General features: G+C 39.5%; 1 protein-coding gene across 1 annotated transcript in view; it reads left to right on the top strand.

Moving 5' to 3' along the window:
* Positions 1–16,300, top strand: part of LOC136422221 (potassium voltage-gated channel subfamily KQT member 1-like) — a 118,217-nt gene that overhangs the window by 81,778 nt on the left and 20,139 nt on the right. The window contains exons 16-18 of the mRNA XM_066409867.1: positions 11,456–11,531; positions 11,807–11,901; positions 12,734–12,842. Of these exons, the coding sequence (XP_066265964.1) occupies positions 11,456–11,531; positions 11,807–11,901; positions 12,734–12,842 (280 nt within the window). The remainder of the gene's footprint in view (positions 1–11,455; positions 11,532–11,806; positions 11,902–12,733; positions 12,843–16,300) is intronic.

Below are 16,300 nucleotides of genomic sequence, written 5' to 3'. Positions count from 1 at the left end.
AGCGACATTACTGGAACTTCAGGGGCAGGTATTGTTTCAGACCTTTAAGAATTTTTAAAGTGCAGTGACTGTAGCAGTAATGTTCCACCAGGACATCATAGTGCTGTTCCATGTAACACCCCCCCCCTCCAGATGGTTCCCACAACACGCAGTAGATTCATCCTGATGTCAACATTTCCCTTCCGATTAGTGACAGCTCCCCTCCCCACACAAACAGCTCAGACTGCCAGGCAGACCCACACTCTACGTAAACAAGTCACATGGTGGCCAACAGCTGGAGGACAACCTGACGGAAAGAGGAAAGAAAAAGTTTCATGGTTTGATTTTTAAATCAATCAAACTTTATTGCACAACAAATGTAACAGGTACATTGTATGGCAAGTTCGTAGGTAGTACAAAATATCAAGACATATAATTATGTCTTGCTTATTAACAATACTAATGGATTCTACAAAACGTAAGACTAAACACTACGGTATCCAATAAGAGTAATACAGTATACGTATATGGAACATGTATTGCATGATACACAGGGAACTAAGTTTACATCAATTGTTTGCGTCAGAGATGATTCTATTCCTTTTTTCTGATGAAAGTTTGGAAAGTATTTTCCTCAGTACCGCTGTGACTACCTTAACCCGGTACCTGTACCAGTAAAATTGTTTCGATACCTGTACCTGAATAACCTTAACACTTACCGTCTAGTAGACACCATTTTTGTAGACTAAAGATAGCTTAAACCTGTGTAAGAAATGACAATCTTGCGAATTAAGAGAAATAAAGAAAATTCTACGGAATTTTTCAGAGATAAGAAATGTAAATCCTCATACATGTACAAGGATGACAATTTACAATGTACCACTAAAAAAAGAAAGTAGGATTACATGACAATATCCTTGGTACATCTTGGTACATCTTAAATTGACCAAACTTACTTAGGTCCGGACTTGTACCTAAACCCCTAGGCCTGTACCAGGTCCTGTACCTTTTAAGTAAACCTGAGGTTGCAGGAAATGGCCTCCATTTGTACTTGAAACAGCCCAAATGCTAAAGCTTCCTCCTTCCATGCCTTTTTAAATTTTTTTCGTCTGCCCGCTCCATTATTTTTCTAGAAAAATCTGTTAACCAAGAAATCAAATTGATGTGGCCTTACCTAATAATTGTTTAGGTACACGGCTCACAAGCTCCTCCAACATTGTTATCATAGACTGAACGTAATTTGGACATGAATTAGATGTCTTTGTTGAGCAACTATCTTCATCATTCAGTTCATAGATTGTAAAATTTGTGATTTGGTATTTTTTGCTCTTGCCTGGAAGACTTGGGACATTGTGTAACTCACACAAAGAAGTAGTTACAAAATCAAGGCCAGAAAAGCAAACACCAGGCTTAACTACATAATCTGTGATTGTTTTTTCTCAAGATTGTATTTGCTTGTCTTCGCACTGTACAAAGTGGAAATGTCTGTCTACTGACACTTTTGAAAACTAGAGGCGAGTAGAAACAGACTCCCGGGGATCGAACCCGGGCCCGCCAGTCCACAGGCCGCACACATTAACCACTAGGCTAAGTTGTGGTCAAGTCAGCTAGACTGGTCAGTTGGAGGCGCTTGAACACCAGTTTCTTAACCGATAGACTGCAAACTTAAAAGTTAAGAAAGTCAAAATCCTTCCCACACCTTTCGGTGTATAGGGCGGTGCCCACCTCCATTTCTATAGCCCTTGGGCCACACAGTTGTTTAAAAGTGAAAGCGATCTTGAACCAGTTTAGCTCACTGAAGAGCTATTCTTCCACTGGTCGTAACAGAGAAGACAGACACTATGTACAGTATTGTACCGGGGAAATTCCTCTAGCTCTTTTCGACAAGCACAATGAACAATAGACCAAGGCTTAATGTCCCGTCCTAAGGACTGCAACCTTTTCAGTAACGTGCATTTCAGGTGGGAGACAACAGCCCAGCTTCGAACTCACAACTTCTTGGTCCAGTCGCTTACCACTGGTCTAAGCACCCTACTGCAACATGCATTGTCTTCTAGAAACTGTCAAGGATTCCTTACTAATTTCTGTCCCTATCTCAGTTAACACCTTACTCGCCTCTAATTTTCATTTTTTGATGGAATGTATTTTCATAAATCATCTAAAATTCAACATTTTCGAACCCATAAGTGATAATTTCTGTTAGAAATACATGTACCACTTTTCTTTCAATCCATGTCTACTATAAGGGTAGGGTTTTGGTTTAAGCAATTTGCAGATGGTCAGATGTCCAGAAATGAGGCCTTGCCAGGCCAACGGTCAAGTAAAAAGTCTCAGCTAACTAAGACATCCTGTCGGATGGTTTGCTTACAGTGTCCACATGTCTGACCGTGCCAGACAGGACAGACAAACAGAGTATGGCAGTCTGATGTACAGTTGGCGGGGAAGGTCCGTAACCTGGAATAAATAAGACACATTAGGTCTTCTCTGGAAACTTGTACAGCCTGCTTTCATAGAATTGGGTTTTAAGTAGTAGTAGTAGTATCCGGTATTTTGATTATACTGCTGCGGGTTCCCTGACACGGGTGGGCAGCAGCCGGCTAGTTGTCACACCCCTCTTCCAGGCAGCTCTGTCCAGGGGGTTTACGCTGGTTAGGCCGCACACCTTCATGTCCAACAAGTACTAGATATGTATGATATTAATGATAAAGGATATATGTGCAATTTCAGATTTCTATTGGTAAATGTGTAATTCTAATTGAACTGCCCTGGTGTGTCATGTTGGAAAGTTAGCCAGGTCAGAAGAGAACCCTGACCTTAAGTATAGCCTACTAAGAGGTGGTCAGGACTGACGATGTTTGAACCTGGGTGTCATGCACGCCATGGCCTTTGTGAGTAAATATGTCACTAGTACCACAGGAAGTCTGAGTGGACTTGTCTGTGGTCCACCTTGACCTTCTGACTGACAGTCTGGAGAGGTTGACCACAGAAGTGGTTAAGCCCCGTCAGAAATAAGAAATTCAGCTCGGCCGACTTGTTGGCGAACTTCAAATGTGCATTTTCAGCCAGAGTACGGCCGACGTCCTGTCGATTACGCGGGCTTCGGGCAATTTTTAGAAATCAAAGTTGATCCAAATATTGGCCTTTTACCAGGTTAGTCGATTCTGACTTCGTCCATGTCCAAGAGATGGTACCATCTCATGGGGGATTTTTAGTGTTCCACAGACGTCACCCGAGAGTTTCATTGGAAAAAACGGCGATTTTGACAATTGGCGAGCGTCGGACGATCTACAAATTCGGCCGACGCTCGCATGAGGCTGTGATGTTTCGTTGGGTCTGAACATTGGATGCTAAACCAAGCACACGCGTAGTTGTACTTGGAGTACAGTGGTTAGTGACCCTGTCTCTGGACCAAGAAGTCGTGAGTTTGAATCCTGGCTGTGCTGCTCACCCGACATCAGGCTACTGGAAAGGGTCGCAGTCCTTAGGATGGGACGTTTTAGCCATGGTCCACTGTTCATTGCGCTTGTCGAAAAGAGCTAGGGGAATTTTTCTGGTACAATGAACCTGTAAATAATGTATTTAGCATCTGTCTTGGCTGTCATGATCAGTGGAAGTTTAATTCTTTTTTTGAAATATTTTTTTATAAAAGAATAAGACTGCAGTACTCCTTTCTGCTGCAAGGAGCACTGCAGGTACATGCACATGTATAACAGTAAGGTAGTGCATGTTCTTCACTTGGTCTTCTACCTACTCTAAATGTGGGCCAGCTTACCTCAAGTTGCTTTAGGAATTTTCAAAATACATGTAGTCTTGATAACTTCTAGGTCATATCTTCAGGCATGGTCATGCTACATTCTCATCCATCCTTCCTACACATGTCATTCATTCCTCATCTCCAAGCAGATGTAAGGAACTAGGTCAGTCTCAGTGCTTTGTGAGTGTTTTTGCAACATTTCAGTTGTCTTTCTGGTAGTGCACCTTTTAAAATCTTCGCCTTCTTCTATAGGGTGTTTGGAATTCAGAAAGAATTTGTGCAGTTGTACTGAGACTGATGGCTTTGAATGGCAGATGGGAGATTTAGAGGTCCTGGGTTCGAATCCTGTCGTTCCTGGCTAGACTAGACGTTGTGTCTTTGGGAAAGGCTTTCCTCACTTCACCCAGGTGTCAAAAATGGTAACCTGGCTTCAGGAAACGGCATTGGAAGGAGAGGGTTTGGCCCCGCCTTCCTATGCCGTGCCCTAGACACAGTGGATAACAACCCTTTATATTTACTTTTTACTGAGAGATGTAGTTATATGCAGAAAAGACCAAAGAAGACTTATAAATCAAACCTGACCTTTACATCTGCTTGGATATTGATCTATCCCCCAAACTTGGCCACCCTCACTCCACATGTCAGAGGGGTGTGAACCCTGGAGACAAATATTTGTGGTCAGTCCGAATCCGGCATTTAGTGGCATTTAGAGGGATTGTGGGCATGATTGTGGGCTCAAACACTCAAGTACAAACAGCAGAGGCCAGACAACTGCACAGCTGCCCTATATTCACCATTGTGTCAAGATCAAGAAGCATAGCTTAGTCTCGTGCATTTTTTTCCATATGCACTTCAGTCTTGCTCCTTGAGTCCTGTGATGGATTTTGTTTATTTTGTTTCTTCTATGTATTTTTAATTTGTGTTTGTGTACGCCTCTATGTGTGTGTTTGACGCGCTTTGCGAAAGTTTGTATTGAATTTTGAATACTGTTCCCAGGGCTAACCCTTTGTAATAGCCCTCGGCTAGTTGGGTAGCCCTGGCTGTACTTTTTTACAGCCGAATAAATCAAATCAAATCAAATCTAGGAGCAATAAAACCAGAACAAGATAAAAGTTATAAGAAGTCAATAGGTCTTCATTTCAATAGTAGTTAAGCAATAATAGTCGCCCAAAATGATGATGATGATGATGAATAGTCTCAAAAAAGAAAATAATGGTCTCAAGCTCTAAATTACTTCTGTTCACTACACAGTTAATTTCATGATAATGCAAATTCTTGCCAGAAGGCTGATTGCAAATAACAAGGTCAATTCATGAAAAAGAATGACAATGTGGGACTTGTGGTTTAAATTGCAAGTGTACAGCAGTGTGCATAATCCAGTGGTTAGTGTTCCTGCCTCGGTACAAAGAGGTCATGAGTTTGAATCCCGACTGTGTCACTCGCCTGAATTGTACTCTACTGGAAAGGGTTGCAGTATTTAGGATGGGACATAAAGCTGTGGTCCACTGGTCATTGTTGCCATACTAAATGTCAAATAGGAGCTCAAGGAATTTCCCCAGTACAATGAACCTATAAATACTGTACATAGCATCTATCTTCTCTGTCACGACCAGTGGAAGATTAGCTCTTTGGTGACCTAAACTGTGTCAAGATCACTTTCATTTCAAATTTCTAAATGTTCTAAATCTAAAGTTGTTGGGTTTGATTTCTTTTTTGGAAGCACTGGAAGACAAAGGACTACACTTTTTGTGCATGGGTTCTGCGATTGAAGGAGGAGTGTAGTTTTCGTTTTGCCTGTATGTGTGGAGAAATTATTAACACAGTAGTGAACCTCCACATGAATATTGGATATAAATTTCTTCAAAATATAACCAAACTCTAAAACTTATTGTGAGCTAGTTGAGAAATAGGAGAACCGTTGGACATGTCGGTACTCCACTAGAAGTAGCGGCTTGAAGCTTGTTGAAAACATCCGAATGAGCAGCTGGCCAAATGTTCTGCTACGTTCCTAATTGGTTGTGCAAATAGTTGTGTCCATTTAGTAAATCCTGTTTCCAATTCTCTGCTACTTGTCCTGACCAAATTAGGAGTGTGTATCGTGACTCTCACAACAACTCTCTGGGCCAGAAATGCAGATTACCTAATACCGTACAACTTGAAATATTCGCAATGGTTTTATTTTTTGCACTTTCAAGAACTTGAAACAAAGAAAAAACGCAAAAGGTTCAGGTCTTCAGGAACTGATGTTAGTTTTTTCATACTTGCTCAATCACACCACTTCGACTCTGCCCATTTGGAAGACTTGGTAGCCTGATTGTCAATCATGCTAATCGTGGCCAGCCCAACATTCGCGCCGGGAGGGTCATTAAACAACAGTGGAGTTTGCGTTACACAGACTAGAAATCTTGGTGTACCAGAAACTATTTTCATCTATAGTTTAGAGATAGTCTGATTCCGACTCTACTCACCATAACAAACACTGCTATACAAAGAGCAACAGGTGGTTTTTATCAAGAACTAATCAAGAAATTTGATTTCTCTGGGTTTCCAGTGGAAAATTGGTGTTTATTTACCTAAGCTGGCATGTTTTCTACTTTATCCTTCAACTATTGAACTTTAAAATAACCAGTGTGCTTATTCAAGCCAACAAATTACAGTGACAGTAAAAGAAACACATGTCAGTGCCTCTTGATTTTGAGACTTAGACCTACAGGGTGTAGTATTCAATATGCTGTATTTGTTGTCTTGTGTCCCAAGAAAGGAGTGTAGAAATGTTTGCATGGCTCCAATGAAATATTCAGCCATACGTTAGTATTGTGCTAGAAATTTTTGTTGTTGTATTTTCCCAAACGAAAGTATGATATTAACATGAAAAAGGGAAAAAAACATGCCAGAAGGAAAAAACATATACATGTATGCCACAGGCAGACATAAGAAGAAGCTGAATACTTTAAACTTTCATTTTTTTAGATTTTAGCAGAATATTTCATTTTTCATGCAATATTAGGCAAATGAATCAAAACTCAAACTAGAGTAACTTGGTTGTCATTAGTACATGGAATAGATTTGGAATAATTAGATGGAATAAATTTCAATTCAATCCATTGATCTAAAGCAACATGAATCGAAGTTGAAACGTTCTGTCTTTCGAGAGAATGTCTTTAAATTTACAGACTCCGATAAGGATCTCTATCAGCAGAATCTGTGATCCCACCAGATCGCACTCTCTACCCAGATACACATGCAATAACATTATTGCTAAAACTATTCAATAGTGGCATCACTTTAAAACACAGGCTTAATCTAAGTCCCCACATATAAATTAGTTGCTTCACTGAGGAAAGGTTTCACACCTGTGGTTTCTCTAGAGCTCTCCAGACGGTGTTTGTTGTTCCTGTGACCATACCTTCCATTCAGAGGAAAGCTGTACTGAATATAAATAAGCCGAACTGAGGTAAAGGATCTGAAAGTGAAGTCGTTGTAAAGTGTGTTGAAGTGCATGTTGTTTGTGGAGGGTTTGGGTCGAGAGCTCTCTTCCTCATGTTTGTTATATCTGCCGCTTGTAAGGACTTGCCATGATCTTAAGGTGATTGAACAGTTCGGTTGACTCCTTAAGCAGTACCTAAGCAGCATAAGTCATTTTCTTGCATGTTTTAGTGAAAAGTTGTTTTCTCTTTTTTGGATTTATTTTCTAACTTAAAGTTTTCTACGCATTCATTTCACAAAAATAAAAAGTGTTATCTAAGTTTCCATCCAGGCTGTTTCATGCTCAAACACCAAATTAAATGAACACCAATAAACTTAGAGCCTTTCTATTAGTTTGTATTCACTCAAAATTAAAGCAAGAATGAATAATAAGGTCTGAAAGCAAAAATGAATACTCTTACACTCCAGAAAGGGTAAGTTGACTGATACAGCAAACATTAAGATGGATGAATTCTAGGTTGTAGGGACAAGCAAGAAAAATTGACAGCTCTTGGTGCAGATAAAATGTTGACCCATTGGCATACCACACTTTTGACAGGTTAGCCAAGAGACTCGGTGGGCATCACTTCACCGTCATGGTAAATATATCGTGTAAAGTTAATTTCTCAAGGACACAACGGCAGGGCATGGCAGGTATTGAACTCAGGACCTATTGGTTCCGAGTCCCATGTTCTAACCGCTGCGCCATACCGATGCCAAGGAGGGGGAGGTATGAAATGTTGAATACCACCCCTACATCTTGAATGGGATCCTCCTCTTTAAACTCAGCCATACTGAACAGCTGTTGCCAAGTGTCCCGTGTACATCAATACCTGGTCATTTAAATTTGTTAGAGAGGTTGTTTTTTTCCTTCAGTAGTCATACATGAACAAACACAACAAGTAGAGTGGCATAGAGGACCCACTTATACAGCATAGCCTGAATAGCAGCCTTGTTGGGCTTTAACTTGTGTTGTAGTTTTACAACAGGTGAGAGAACCAGCCTAGCAAACAGCTGCATCCCGCAACCTTAGTGTGTGTTTTTATTGCTTGTAAAAGCTCATGATCCCATACTATACACTCTTGTATCAGGCAGATTAGCCTTATAGAACTGTAGTTAAGTACCAGTAGATGCCATGCTTTGCACCTTGTACGATTGTTGTCCAATAAAGTTATTTATCTTCTCCTTCGCATGTTTCTATGCAGTACTTTGAAGCCAACAGTGATGGACTCAAGTATATAGCCTATAACAACCTTACCCTTGATGTTACACCTGGTACATAAAATGCTTCATTTTCTTTCTTCACGCTTTGTATCCCTATCCCTTACAGATTATCCAGACAGACACACCCAAAATAATACCTCCATTTTTCATTGAGGTAATGAAGCATGTTAAAGACCACCTCAGCTGAGCACTGTGACACCTGCTATTTAGTCCCAGGATTTTGTCCACATCCCCGGTACAAGGTCAGGGGATTAGACAGAAATCTGGGGACTAACTGAGACCTACTGATTCTGTAAGCCTGTCAGTTATTCTTAGACAGGACTTCCCAGTCTGGAACAGGTGGGCAACAAACTGGTGGGTAGGGCCAGGCCAATTTCATTTCATGGTTCTTGAGTTTTTTCAGAAAGGTGAAAAAATAAAGAAATATACAACATGTATCCTGCAATAGACAAATAGACGCAATTTCTCATTTTGCAGCTTCTTTGTACTATTTACAGTATGGTTACAAACTTTCTTTGGGGGAACTGGACAAAAATTGATGTTATCCTTGTAATTAAGTCAGTGTGACGTTAACAGAAAGATGTAACAACTAGGAACACATTCAAGAACCTTTATCAACTGTTTGGGTCAAATGTGAGCATTCAGCAGTTGATTCATATTCTGAATGGCATGAATTTCTTTCAAATTATGCAAATTTAAGCAGGCAAATATGAGAACCAGGAAGTTGAATTGACGTTGCCTAAGCTCAGAAGAGGAAACCTGTTTATTGTTAGGTGGCGATGGTAAAGTTTGTAGTTAATCCCCTGGGACCTTGCACCTACACAGACTCATTTGTCAAGATCACTTGCAGAGCTTCAACCAAAACACTTTCATCAGCAGGTACATGTGATATAGGGGGTAAGTTATGCATGGAGGCTGGTAGAAGTCAAGTGATACTTTAAAACTGCTGGAAACAATAACACCGCAACTTACTGTGAGTAGAAAATGACATGCCCCAGTTGTTGACACAACAATGTCACCTTAAGAGAAAAACAGCAGGACTATTAAGGGGGATGCAGGGTTGAACAAGTCCATTTGCCCGATTGCCCAGGGCAAGTGAACGTGCTGAATCGGCAAGAGCAGGTCCTTCCCTACTGGCCTGATCAGGCCAGGCAGATTTTTGCAAGGATGAGATTTTTCCGTGGGTAGATATTGGTCCACTAGTCTAACTAAGTTGTGCTCCCTTGAGCGGCCTGCCCAATTGACCAGCCCTAGAATCATGCTTCTTGTCACTTCAAAAGTACATGTATGACACCTACACCAAGGAGGTTTTATATAAAACCTCCTTGCCTACACAAAGTGTAGAAATTAGCAAGCTAGAGGAGTCCTAACTCCTTGGTCTTGTAGTTGAAACATGGTTATATGATTGTGTGTTTTTTACTGAAAGATAAAAGAATTTCCTTGCTATACAAGTGAAAATGCTTAGAAATTTGTTATTTTGATTTCAGGACAGTGAAAAGTTGGTTTGGGCCAGTAGTTTACCTGCCCTATAGGGCTAGTGAATTCTTACAATCTTGCCCAATCCTTGGGACATATCTAATAGTGCATTTGTCTGTGTAAACTCAGAGGGAAACAAGATAGAGGTGGGGGGATTTTAACTTTAGGATAGGTATATGTCCAACTTCCTTAAAGTGTTCAAAGATAAGTTGTAGAATCCTCTTTAAGCCTTTGATGCGTCCCCTTATGCCCAAGAAGCCTTTGATGACGGATAGCCAGCTATTCCTGCCTTATAAGGACTACAGACAGTTGTTAATCACTAACTAAGTTTATTCCTGTACTCCCTTGGGAGTAAAACACTGGTAGACTCAGTGGACCCTATTTGGTAGGACCATATAACATGGCTTCTCAGACTTACACACTTTCTCATTATACTGAATGCTTTTCAATTAGACAAGCACTACACTTGAATTCCTCTTGATTCTTAACCCTTGTCCTGCTGGCATTTTTTACGAAATTTATTTCATTGATTTGATTTTTTAATCAAGGCCCTTGACTTTTCTGTACTGCTGTGGCATAGTTACTTCAGCGTTTCGCTGCAGTGTGATGCATTCAGCTCAGAAATACCCCCAACTCATACATATACAGGACCCACATATGTGCAACCCATATATATATATATATAGGCGTCCTGCTGGACAATGGTTAAGTTTAGCCTTGTATCATGGACTTCATACTGTGAATTAACGAATGGACAAGTAGAATACATTTCTGTAGCAGGGCTCTCTTCAGTGTCATTCCTTCTGTAATTGGACAGAATTTTGCTGTTCAGTACAGCCAAAAACTTCATCCATTCTGTTCCCATTCGACAGACAAAAATCAAAACGTCACTATGATATGTCATCATCAGGTTATCAACAGTGTGCAGAACTTTGGCAAAATTAAAATGTAATTTAAAATTCAAAAAGCCTTTTCAGAGGATTAAGATTTCGAAGTTTTCAAACTGAAAAAAAAGGTAGTCAGAGAGCCCTGGTCTGTAGCTGGTACAAAAAGTAGATATCAAAAAGGACAAAACATATAGTGCATAGAGTACAAATGTTTTACAGCTATAACACCTGTAAGCTTTATGCCTCTACCTTTCCTGCACTTTTTCTCACTCACACTCTGATGCCATGAAGTGTTTCTATCTCTCAGTGCCTTTTTGTGTTTTTATTGTGGCTTAACTCTAAGGCCACACCAATTTAATTTCTTGGTTAACGGATTTTTTTGATTTATCATGAGGACATCATTAAAACAAAAGGCTGGGGTGAAAACTTGCACCTGACCCTGTTCACCCCCTGAAATTGTGTGCACCAAAGTACAAACTTTCCTCTGAGATTCTGTTTTCATGTTGATTTTCCAATCTAGCATTTTTTTTTTAAATTCCGTTAACCAAGAAATTAAGATGGTGTGGCCTAATCTTCTGTAATGAAAAGCGAGGATCATTACATATGTTGATCTGTTCTGATCTGTATCACTGGGAATAAACATGTAAACATGATTTATGTTTGTCTGCAGGTTATCCGAGCAGCACAAGATAGCGATACGAGTCATCAGAAGGATTAGATACTTTGTAGCTAGGAGGAAATTTCAGGTACGCAAATTTTGTCATGTTGACTCTTGTGATTCTGCAGGGTACCCCAAGACCACTACATTGAATTTGAAAAAAGAAATAAAGTGGGCCTTTTCAAAAATGTCTGGATCACATCTGAACTTGTGCGTACCTTGGGGATCACTAATGGTGGTGCATTTGTAGCTATTGATCGTATTTATTGTTATGATCTTTGAACTTTAAACCTTTTGAGAAATTATAGATCTATAGATCTTCAATCTTGACTCATCAGAGTGTTTCTGATAATTTTCTTACAGCAAGCTCGAAAACCTTACGATGTTCGAGATGTTATTGAGCAATATTCCCAGGGACATGTCAACATGATGGTACGCATCAAGGAACTACAGAGAAGGTCAGAGGTCTTCATTTTCTGGTTTTCTAGTTTCTTCTCTACAAATAGTTGTTTGGCACAATGAAATACAGCCTACTAGTAGACATAGCTGCAGAAAAGGATTTCAGTATTTCATGTGTATGTTTTACCCAGCTTATTGGCTTTGAAGTAAGCTTAAAATCATTTGAGATTGTCAATGTACATATAATACAAAGTAAAAATCAATGACATATAATTTATTTTCATTAGCAACTGGACCATTAGCAATAGATTGAAAACTTCATATTCCTTTATTTAAAGAAATGTCGACATATCCATCTTTCCTATTTATTCCTTTGCAATAACCCCTTTCAAAATTCTTTTATATAAGCTTATGATATATATTAATCAAAAAGTATTGAAAACTGAGACAGAAACTATGGTATGTGTTTTGTGCCATTTATATGTTTTGGGTCAGCTTAACTCAAGAAGTTGCAGATGAATCTTTATGATATTTGGTATGTGGAGAAATGTTGCCCAAACAAAGAACAAAATTGATAATGGATCCCCTAGCAGCTTTCCTCGGTACTGCAGCATAACTTCATGTTTGGATATCTCGTGTCCAGAGAGTGCTATGATGACGATTCTTTAATATCAATGTGTTTATGTTTCCACTGCCTTCAAAAACGAAATCAAACCCAACCATAGTCAACCTTAGTTAATGTAGAACTTTCACAGTAGACTAGATAACTATTTTTGATTCCCATGTATATCCATGTACTTGTTTGTCTGCAATTAGCCTTCGGGCATGAACTTGCAATAAAGTTATTATTATTATTATTATAAAGTTATTATTATTATTATCATGTTTCAGGCTGGATCAGACGTTAGGGAAGCCAGGAGCATATCTAACAGGTCGAGAGCAGGGTCTGGACCGCTCCAAACTCACCATAGTGGCCAGGTTATCCAGGGTGGAGGAACAGGTCTGTACACCCCTACTGATGCATGGTATAGTCCACACAACTCTCCCAAAATAAGATATGAAATGCTTCATGCTGGCAATCATCAAATTTGCTATATTATATTGTAATAGGTAATTATGATCTTCTTAAGTTACAAAAAAAACACAGCTAAGTCTGAAAACAAAATGGAAACGCTCACTGAAGAGTTTGAATCTTCCACTTGTTGTTACAGCAAAGGTAGACACTGTGTATGGCAAGGCTCAGCTCAGGTCCTGATATTTTAAATCTTTGATCAAGTACACAATTGACATGTATGTCTCTGTGTCTGGAAGGAAAATATTCCAACCTTAAAAGTGATTTTAGATACACAGTTATTTGCATGACCTTCTTTTCTGTTTTATTTTTGCCCTCTCATTTTTAACTGCACCCTTGGGTATACATGCAGTCAAAACTAAAGACTACTCAGGGGAAAATAACATCTAACCCATGTAGTCACTTTAGACAGGATTCTTAATGCTTGGGTAAAATTATCTTCCAAAAATAGGTCCCATTGGTCAGGTGGTCCTTTTGCAGAGGTGGTCACTTGTACAGGTCTGACTGTATATCAATGGGCAGGTGGTCCGCTGAGGTCTTCACTTGTACAGATTTTGATGTATGACCAATATTGCTTGATTTCTTTCCTGATGATATTAAGGACACCATGTGCGTGAAGACTAAAATGAGCCCTTAACAAAAGGCCTGACTTCATAACTCCCCAGCTGCACTGACCATGACTCATCGGTAAGAATGACCTGTTTGGTCAGCCGATTGAAAACTCCCCTTTCTTTAAACCGCACTATTACCTTATCAACCGCATGGGGTCAAACAGTGGGAAACTTTTATATACCACAGCGGTCGACCTTTGTGACCTCCCGTGACCTTGCCGTGGATTATCGTTTGGTTGCTATGGTAGCATAAAATGTGGTTTTGCACATGCCTTAAGAACTGCTATGTTGTTGTTGGATCATTCTTGTAAAATTATGACTAGGAATAGTTGAAGTTTAGCATATAATTTGACACTCTGCGCCTGTAACGTTGTTTCAGCTTTTAGCTCACAGCTACATTGTATTTTAGCTTACAGCTCATTTAAACTCTGCACTTTAAAGATCCTAACACACTTGTTGATAAAAGTTAAAGCAATCTCCCCCAGTGTAGCAATACAGGCCACACAGTGCACTTCTTAAGCAGTGCAGAAAATGCAGCCTTGTAACATATTTGTTGTCCTTCTGTGTAATTCATTTGTACTATAAAAGTATAAACATTCAAACTAGGTGAAATGGTTAACAACCTGAAGAAAAATAAGTAGTCAAGGTTCTTCAAATTTGTACTCTGATTTGGTGGTAATTTCATTGCTCCAATGTCACGAGTAACTAATGAGGTTTTTTTTATTAATAGCAGTCAGTCCCCTAAGGATATACCAGTGTTGTTCTCTAGTTTTCCTTTTTTAATTTATTTCCAACTCAAATTAAAATGAAATTTTATTATACTGGTAACCGAAGGGTTGTCTTTCTAAGGCCCAAAGCCTGCTGGAATGATACAAGACCTGACATGATCAACTCATCCCCACACCAAATTAAGACCAGCTTTGCATGACAGACAGTAGTCTCATCATTGTGCCTCATGTGTCTTCATTAAGGGGGATTCTCACCTTTCAAGACACAGATTATTTATAGTGTCTTAATCGAAGTCCTTAAGGGCATGATGATTCATGCTGTCAGTGTTGATTTGTTGTTACAGTAAGATCATCTGTTCTTGTGACAGTTTGTAAATTGAACTGTAGGACTGCTAGCCTTACAACTAAATAAAGAGATTGGAATACATGTTGGCCTGCAAACAAGTCATTTTTGAGAAACATTTTCAAACCCCAAATCGTAGGCATTTACACAGCAAAACCTACTGGATTTTGGAAGATGCTCGCACGATTTAAACTGGATCTCTTTTTATTTCTCTATTTCTTTTGTATTTCCCTATTAGTGTTAGGCTTGCTTGAAGCATTATGTTATGTTTGTATAAAGCAGAGGGTTATATCATTGCATAGTTGTTGTTTCTTTCTTTGTTTGTGCCTTAAAGTTTATTCAATATCAACAAAACTCCAATTATAGAACCTTAAAGGTCAATTTTTGTAGCATCAATTTGAAACTCTACTTTGTACCTTTATTTACTCTCGATAAATTTCCAATTTTTACAACACCACACTTTTGAGAACGTGGGAAAAATATTAAAAGATCATTGTTTGATGTCATCACATGTGGCCAAAGGATTGTACAACTTCTGTGTATATTCCGTGAATAGTTTCATCAGGTTGGTTGTGTAAAAAGAGTCTTTTTATTCTGTGTATATTGTCTACCATTCTTTTCCTTTCATTTGCTTTCGAATCAGAAGCTTCTGATACTTTGTAGTCAACAAGAGCAACTACTTCTTCTTGATTGTCCGTCGGGTCCGATGATGAGAACTACAAAGAGCTTCATCAAAATGAAAGTTCCAAGAAGAAGTGTGATTTTAGATCTGTTGTGTAGAATCCATTAAGCCACAGAGGTAATTCCCAACACCAGCTGTTCCCCACAATTCTTTTCTACTTGATGTAAATTGTCGGACAGGGCTTCACAGCTGTCCGAAATTGGTCTGTTGTGGGGTTGAAAGAGCGTGTACAAATCCACCAAATCCTCCCCCCAACAATTCCCCTTTTCTTCCTTTGTGTCATTAATGCCGGGGATCAGGCAGATTGGGGAGAGAGAGGATCATGTGTGCGACACTGTTTCATCTTAATCCACTTAAATCTACCTGCTACCGACACTAATTTGTCTGGAACAGTTAGGGGGGGGAGAACAATGACAAACAAACTCAAGGTGAATTTGTCTTATTTACAAACGTCAAACAGACATAGCCCAACTTGTCCTCCACGATGAGTGAATTAAACACCCGTCAGTCTATTCGTTCGTTCAGACCCTTGAAGAGCCTGATGGCAGCAAGTTTCCTTGCTGTTTCTGTGGCAGGGTGTATTTTACAGGGAGGGGTTGCTAGCCCTTCCCCTCTACTTTAACGTGCTTGAGAAACCTCCTCGAACTCGGGACTCCCATTTCACATCCCTTGAGAAAGACGGCTGCAGCCCCAACCGAGATGAGGAGACTAAAAACATGAGCGAAAACTGTTGCAAGGGCCAGTTGTATACACACTAAGGAAATGCAATGTTGTGAGGCCTAGCAAGTGTTGGAAAAGGTTTCTTTTTGTATCGCATTGTTGACTTTCGTTTTAAAAAGACATGACCTTGTAAGTTTGTGTAAAATTACAGCACTACCGTATTAGTTCAGAGACTTGACTGCCCCATTCTGTGGAAATTAACATGATTTATGCACAGGGTTATTGATTCTATGGGAAAAGCCCCAAATGGTTCAAGTATTTTTACATCAAATTCCTGCATGTAAGGAGAAGTTGAAACATTT

The sequence above is a fragment of the Branchiostoma lanceolatum genome, chromosome 16 (genome assembly GCF_035083965.1).
Source record: "Branchiostoma lanceolatum isolate klBraLanc5 chromosome 16, klBraLanc5.hap2, whole genome shotgun sequence".
Lineage (NCBI taxonomy): Eukaryota > Metazoa > Chordata > Leptocardii > Amphioxiformes > Branchiostomatidae > Branchiostoma > Branchiostoma lanceolatum.
This window is presented reverse-complemented; position numbering and strand designations above follow the sequence as displayed.